Source organism: Macrosteles quadrilineatus, unplaced genomic scaffold (genome assembly GCF_028750875.1).
Source record: "Macrosteles quadrilineatus isolate MER2022 unplaced genomic scaffold, UCM_ALF_1.0 Scaffold_8__2_contigs__length_117827958, whole genome shotgun sequence".
NCBI classification, from domain to species: Eukaryota; Metazoa; Arthropoda; class Insecta; order Hemiptera; family Cicadellidae; genus Macrosteles; species Macrosteles quadrilineatus.
In genome coordinates, this window is record NW_026542601.1 from 57,844,460 (window position 1) to 57,852,639 (window position 8,180).

The 8,180-nt window shown below is 38.0% G+C and overlaps 1 protein-coding gene across 1 annotated transcript; it reads right to left on the minus strand.

Moving 5' to 3' along the window:
* Positions 1-2,278: 2,278 nt before the first annotated feature.
* LOC129000553 (transcription factor Sox-2-like) lies at positions 2,279-6,322 on the minus strand. The gene has a single exon (XM_054427515.1). It carries the CDS (start codon positions 6,190-6,192, stop codon positions 5,068-5,070), a length of 1,125 nt encoding a protein of 374 aa, XP_054283490.1. The 5' UTR covers positions 6,193-6,322; the 3' UTR covers positions 2,279-5,067.
* Between the last annotated feature and the right edge of the window lie 1,858 nt (positions 6,323-8,180).

Below are 8,180 nucleotides of genomic sequence, written 5' to 3' on the forward strand. Positions count from 1 at the left end.
GGAACTATTTACAATAGCAGAAGTTAAGAATACAAAGCCTGTGACTTATATCTTGAAAGATGAAAATGGCAATATAATCAGGGGAGGCTTCTATACAGAGGAGTTGTTAAAGACCAAGTATAAGGACATGTATTTGGTAGAGAAGGTAATTAGGAGAAAGGGTGATTCATTGTATGTCAAATGGCTTGGGTTCCCAAGTAGCCAGAACTCATGGATTTCCACTAAGGATGTCCAAGGGAGCACGTCATAAGCCGGGAGCATGCCCGAGTTCACGCACAAACCTCACATGATTTTGAAAATATACATGGGAATGGATGTGGATTTGAAATTTTAATGGAGTTTGAACATTTATATAGGCTTGTATTGGACGAGATCTAAATATAGCTGGTCTTTAAAAAAGTGGCCATAAAAAGCTCACCATTTCCAGACGTGATTTTTAGTATTAACAAAAGTAGAAAATTTATATAGGGGTGTATAGGTCGAGAGCTGGGTCTTTAAAAAAAGTGGCCAAAAAAAGCTCTTCCATTTTTTTCTCATTTTTCCCCTATAAAAAGTGCCCTAAAAGTGCCTCTAAAACGCCGAAAGTGGGGTCATATTCTGGTATTATATCTACTGCCGTTCCAAAATTTACATCAAGACAAACTTTTAAAAGTCTGCAGAAGCGGCAAAACATATTGGGGTATATTATTTTGCTTAACCGCAGCCATAAAGATCTTTTCACGTAATCCACATTTCCGTAGTCATAAGGCCACCAATATTTCATTTTTGAAAGGTATTCTTCGAATAAACACTATCACTAACCAAATAAAAGCAGTTCAAGCAACAAAGAAAAATGATGTTCGCATTAATTAATACATACGGGATTTATGACCCACAGATTAAGTTTAATATTAATATATTTTAAAGATATTCTAGTGCACGATGCTTGAACAATGATATTAATATTAAAATAAAGAAATTTCTCAAATATATGTTATAGAAACCAAATTCTGCTCAAACCAGAACAAATTAAGGAAAAAAACATCATTCCTTCTTAGAATGATACTTTGTCACAGATCATAGGTAAATATATATTTTAAATAACCAATTCCACATAATAACTTAACCAAGCAATATTTTAAACTTCAGCCGTAAAAAGGCAAACATCGTTCTAATATCTGCATCGACCGGTGGTCTTTGGACCAAAAACTAAGAACTAGCGGTTTGATCTTACATGGTACCAAATCTTAGTTTTCTCAAAAGCAGAGGGTCTGATAAAATTTACACCTATCCACATATGCGTACTCATTCCACTATACAGTACGGCATGAAACTAAAAATTAGATAGAAAATTGAATCTGCACACATAAGCTTGTTCTTTGAACAGAGCACTTACGCAATAAGTTAAGGTTTAAGGGTTCCTTTAACCATCAGCCTATTCTAAAACAATGTTCTAGAACTAGGCTTTACGATTCGTTCTGATTAAGACACTGTTAACCCCATTTGTCAGATACAAAGCTCAGATAAAAGAATAAAACTATCTTCTTGATCCCAAAAACCAGACGAATAACTTATTATTAAAGTCTGATTGAAAAGATTTAGTCAGTGTCATTACACTTAGCACTTATTGTAATAAGTTTCTCATATCTTACGGCCAGGCTATTTAATTTTTATACCAAATTCACAATAAAATAAGCCTCTAGATCAAAAGCCATAGCTACGGAAAGTACTGTAAATAATGTGCCCATTAGCTACTAATCTTCCTTTTTTGCCAATAGAAGTCTTGTAAAATGGCAGGAGTATCAACTATAAGGCATATATATGCTATGAATGTTTCTGAGTTTTGCTCATTACTGAAAAAGGTAGTGAGTTAAATTATATTTGTATTGACTGGCTAATCATTGAACTGAAATGTTTAGCACAAATGTCTTCACACAAAAATAAGAAGCATTTAAAATTGTATTACAAATGCCAATATGTATAGTAGCTCATTTGCAATTAAAGTTTCAGCCTCAAACCTTACTGAGTTTCATCAATAAATTAATTGAGCTAAGTAGCATAATTAATTTTTCAAGCATATTTTCACTTTATGAGTCATGAGAACAAGCAAAAAGCAAAAGGGCCTTCTCTTTTATAAAAGTTGCAGAGACTCCTTTTTTCCCATCATTCAGGTCTCCGCAACACACAAATTTATTACCAAAGAAATCACTCTGTTGCACTAGACACTAAGGGAGTTTAGAAATAAAACTTCTTTTGACTATATAAACTTATTTATATTATATTCACATTCCATCGACTATGTAACACTCACTGTACAATGAAGCTTAGAAATTGAAATTTGTACATCAGAGAAATGGCGGTAAACTGTACAACAGTAAAAAGAAGATAAACAGAACATTCGTATACAACTTAGGCTAGAGGCCGTTTTTCAGCTGGGCTAACAAATCAACTGGTTAATACTAGTTTAAAATGTATACAGTAAAATTAATTATAAAAATAAGTTATAAAATACATTCTCCCATACTGGACAAGGACCTTTCTTGGTTCAAGACTTAAACACGTAACGGATACATACTTTAAAATATAAACGTCTACAAAATATACTTCAAAATTGACAAGTTGTACATAAAATAAATCCCTCCACACAAATAACAAGCATTATAGTAATCCCACAGCAATAAAATCTTTTAAATCAAAATCTCAAAGCACTGCGCTAATAAATCAATTCAACCCAGCGCAATCTGCAATTTGTTGGTTGCGATTTTGAATAAATTAAAAAATCCCATTACATAGAACAAAATATCTGAAGCATGACGACGCCTATTACAGCCGTAACTACTCCCAGTCCCGACAGTTTACAACGAATTCACTGACACTCTCCGGGGCAATATTTAGGACCGTAAACTGTCCCTACTTAAAAAGGGAGAGTTGAAAATTCCAGAAACCGTTTCGAAGGACCATAAATAAATATGGCATGGCAAGGGAAGGGCACCCGGGCGGTACGAAAACCGGTTGTGGGAATCAAAACTCAAAACCGGTGGCGAGATTGTTATCGAGCGGCGCAGCGATGTCCGGCCGTCCGGAAACTGAACATGTTGTCGAACATGTCACGATACAGACTAGCAAACAACTAGGAATCACCAATCACATCTTATTACTAAACAAAAATTATATTTACGCCAGCGTAAAAAATAATAGGGATGGTAAACGCTAGTCAGATGGATTGATAAAAAAAAAAACATTCCGCCAGGGGTGTACCTACATTCAACAATAAATGTACAATAATTTATAAAACGCCAATTTTCTCTGACGGTGGTACCAGATAATAAATAACATCATTTAGCTCCATTAACAGTAGCAAAATTTTCAAAACACGGTTGAATTTATGTCGCTTAGCACCCGTTAAAGCATATAAAACTGACATACAACTTTACGACTAAATTTTACCGTATAATCGAATACTCTGCTAAGGGAAACAATTGTAACTCGTCTATGAAGCCAAATATGACAATTAGAGATTAAGGTGGGTGAGAGGCAATATAACAAAACTAAGAAAAATATGTTGTTAATGACAAAATAATAACTATCATGAATGCTGTTAAAATGCAGGCCTCTACTGAATATATTTATCGCGTTTTGACATGCCAAAAATCATAACAACTTAAAGGCTACACTCCGGTGCAAAGAAAACATTACAACTTGAGGAGAATCCCCGAGCGCCCGCATCTAAAAAATACGAAGACAAAACGCGTCTAGCTTCAGGACATTCCCACAACTCGGCAGTTTAGGACAAATAAAACTTTGAGAAAAATCACGATCATGGAAGTTCTACACAAGTTACGCTAATCAGGTTATTAAATTATTCACAGTAACTGGTTGTAATATGTAAACACAAGGGAAAGTTGTCAAGTATGAGAGAATTGAGATAACTTAACATAAAATGTGGAACACAATAATCTAAATAAAGCACTAAAGACAACAAACCTACAACCTATTCATTTTTATCAAGTAATTGTAATTTTGTCTGTTTAAGGCACCTCAATAAAAATGTGTTATAATCACTGACTCGTAGAATGAAATGTCCTGCACAACAATCTTGTCATTTGTTTTACTATAAAACAGTCAATGATCTGCAATATTCACAACTCAAGTGAAATGTTGGCCCAGCTAATAAATAACAAAAATGTCTCCTTAAAGAACTTTGAAGGCAATTTTTAGGACACAAACTGCAAACAAACGTTATGCTTATCCAACCAAAATAAATTAATTCATCAAAACATTCCGGTTGATAAAAAAATCTTATTACAAAAACGGACATAAACTATCTTTATCACAATCTTAAATTTAGCTTCCAGAGCTAAATCCTTTTATATGTACAGTAAAACACTTAGAATGTTTTGAGCACTTAAAACAACAATTTACATAGTAGAAATTACTTAATAGAAACTTAACAAATTCACGCGATCTTTTGAAATTTTAAACGTCAATTAAACAAAACATTAACCAATTAACTAACAACAATCCTTTCACAGTATTTTACCTTGTATTGATGCAGAAAACTTAAATTTCTTAATAATTGATAAAAATATAGAGCAGAAATGTAAATAATCAAAACGTTTAAAAACAGCATAAGCAGGCAGTGAAACCTTCAATAGAAGGGTGACAAATGGTATTATTACAGTACGTTAATATAGAAAGAACTGGTAACTTACCAAATCTCAGTCACATCGGAAAGTTGTGCGATTCGTGATACCAACACGTCTGAAAATGCCCGACAAAAGAATGGCTAACAATACGGTGAGAACATAAATTACACAACAAGAGAAATGCGTGCTTATGCTACAAACTGGGACCGCCAAAATAAAACTATATTTACAACGAATCAAACGACAACGCGATAGGCCTCTACGTAAAACTATCCTAGACTTATATACAGACCGGGTCGTATCGTCCGGATACCGCGTACAAAACTCGTATTTACACGATTGGCACAGGAGAACATCACTGTCTAGCAGCACATCACAAGTCGAAGTGCGTCGTACGATCGTCTCTGTGGTAGCGACAGTCGTACAGCGGCTGGTCCGTGCCCTACATGTGCGTTAGAGGCATGGTGGAGGTGCCCAGAGGGTCGGGGGATCCGGAGTGCGGGTGGTACTGGGGATGCATGGGTTGTAGCCTCTGCTGGTCCACGGTAGGGTCCGGCAGGTACATGGAGATCATCTGTCGCAGGTCCCCGGAGTTGGCGGTCGTCGTGGTGGTGTACTCCCGCTTGATGGTATTCACGGGTGTCGGAGTATGTAGTCCTCCCGACGACGGTGACACAGGCTCAGACTTGATGCTGGACCCACTGGGGCTGTGAGACCCCGTCTGCTGCATGCTGTGGTACGGTGAGCCAGCTCCTGTAGGTACTGATCCCGCCGTGCTGCCGTACATGCCGTAGCTAGCGCCGTTCATGTAGTTGAGGGAGGCAGAGTTGGGGTGCATCTGGCTCATGTCGTACCTGGGGTATCCACCGGCCATGTGACTGCTGTACGAGTGTTGCTGGTAGGCTGACGGGTCGTGCATCATGTAGCCGTTGGGCATGTATCCGTTGGTCATCTGCTGGTAGACGTCTCTGCCCACTACTTGCTGGCCGCCCACTCCTCCGCCGGGGTTTCTCGACAGGTCTTGTGAGTTAGGCATCAGTCCTCCGGTAGCTAGGGGGTATTTGTCCTTCTTTAACAGCGTCTTCGTTTTCCTCCTGGGTCGGTACTTGTAGTCCGGGTGTTCCTTCATGTGCACGGCACGCAGTCTTTTAGCCTCGTCGATGAACGGCCTCTTCTCGCTCTCACTCAGTAGCTTCCACTCGGCACCCAGTCTCTTGGATATCTCGGAGTTGTGCATCTTGGGGTTCTCCTGAGCCATTTTGCGACGCTGACCTCTGGACCACACCATGAACGCGTTCATCGGTCTCTTGACGCGGTCGATGTTCTGGCTCTTGCTGCTGTTGTTGTTGTTGTTGGGCGGCGGAGGCCCGTGGTGGTGCTGTGGTTGCTGGTGTGAAGGCGGTGGCTGGTGGTGCATCTGCTGAGGCGGTTGACTCAGCCCCATCACGTTGCCAGAGAGTGCCTGGCTGTGGACGATGCTGCCCAGGGCACTGTAGGTTGATACGGGGTGTCCGTGGTGATGCGGCGGCATGTGGCCGCCCTTCAGGTCCGCCTCCATCGTCAACATATCCTCTTCCCGGTGCGCGTACAGTTTGAACGATTCGTAACAACACTTCACTGAACTGACACACGCGCTGCGTAGGTCCTCACTACTCGAAAGCTCTCGGACTTGTGACCGGTGGGAATACGAGCGCTACCCCCTCCGCCTCACGACCATGTGGTATTGATTGACGTACACGCCTGCCATGATTCCCCTCGACCAATGAGAGCGCGCGCCTGGCGTGACGTCACTAGGGGCGGGGCCTACGTCGTACACCAGGTGACCCGACGTTCCGCCACTGCTATACTCTATACTGCTACTTGTTGACGCTATGTAAATAACTATCGTATAATGAATGTTGCGTGTCGCGATAGTGGACGCATCTTGCACTTGCACTTCTGAGGGGAAAGAGTATTTGTAGCCTTGGTCCATTGTATGCTAGGTCGGGCCGCCACAAAAGGGACTGCTTCCATTCAACGATAGCATAATACAGTATTGTGCCCTTTAAATTGAGACCTCATCATCACATAAACACAACATCTAGAATCATTTAGTAACGCAATTCACGCGTACAAAAATTCTTTTAACTCCTACAACGCAAAGTTAATAGATATCGTACAAATTAGTACTTACATTGATTTTAGCTGCGATCTGTAACAAAATATTGAACAATTAATTAATTAATTGTGGTTGCCTCAGAATAATAAGAACGATATAACGTTTGTGGCTTAGGTCTATCATTGAGTTTAAAGCAAAAACTAAAACTACAAATAGTAATACTGTACTGCTTACGTAAAATAAAATATAGCTTGTATAATTATTGTAAAAATATTGTAAATAAGTTAACACTTTGTTCTACTGTACTGTACAATAATAACAACAATTGCAATACTAATACATATTTCACAATAATAGCTACATATTTCGCCGGATATAACAATCTTTTAATGTAAACTACATGGTTTTTTTACTTAGTTTATTTGAACCAGCCCAGTAATTTCCCAGTAAGTGGGTAGATATTGGAAACAATATTACAAGGTATTGCTATACACTAAAAATACAATGGAAGGACATTATAAAACCATTTTTAAAAGGTTATAAGATTATAGGCTCTTACTAGTCATATTTTCGGCCAATCGTTATAATAATTATAGGCAAGTTTTGAAGCTGGCTTCAGTGCCAAGTTAACCCCCCCCCCCTTACACCTCACTATGCGACGTTGCCATTTAGTGCACTCTCTAAACAAAACTGTTCAATTAATCAAGAACCTTGTTGATTGAAAAAAACAGTTTAATTTCTTGACACAGACTTTGTGGCCTAATAACAAACTTAGAGTATATACATAAAGTACAGGTAGATTGTTTGTTCAGGTATTTTTAATGAGTAATTGTCGTTGAAGTCGATCCTTTCTTGTTATTACACTAATTATTCATTCCAATGGACGAAACGTGTAAAAATGCAAACATAAAAGATGGCTAGATTGATTAATCGATCCTTAACTATGATTAGGCTAGTATATACGTTATAGCACTTTTTTATTTCTTTAATATTAGCATGATGCGAATCTATCAATCAAAATATGTATTATGAATATGCTCATAAGTCAAAAGGTGTAGGGATTTTATATTGGTTTAAACTGGTATATACTGCATTGGTTAAATATTTCGTCTTGTCAAAGATAATCTGTTACGTTTATTTTTGTTGAATCACAAAATGACTGAACAAGTTATTAAATTACAATTTATTTCACCGTCAAACCATTTCATTGTTGTATAACGAGTTATTAGTAGTGTGTTTCAATGTTAAATTTTTATATCGATTAACACAATTTTTTAATAACTTCATGCACGATGCCCAGCTTAGATTTGCACACACGCTCAACCAAAGACAAAAAATATAAAATCAATTAAAAATAACAAATTCCTTGTTAGTGAACGAGTTATTAGCTAACTGTATTTTCAATGCTAAAACAAGGTATTAGGTATAAGGGTGATTTTTTAAATACCTAACCACAG

Bases quoted from the DNA above. Each gene is read 5' to 3' on its own strand.
- LOC129000553 (XM_054427515.1), bottom strand. From the start codon at position 6,192: ATGTTGACGATGGAGGCGGACCTGAAGGGCGGCCACATGCCGCCGCAT.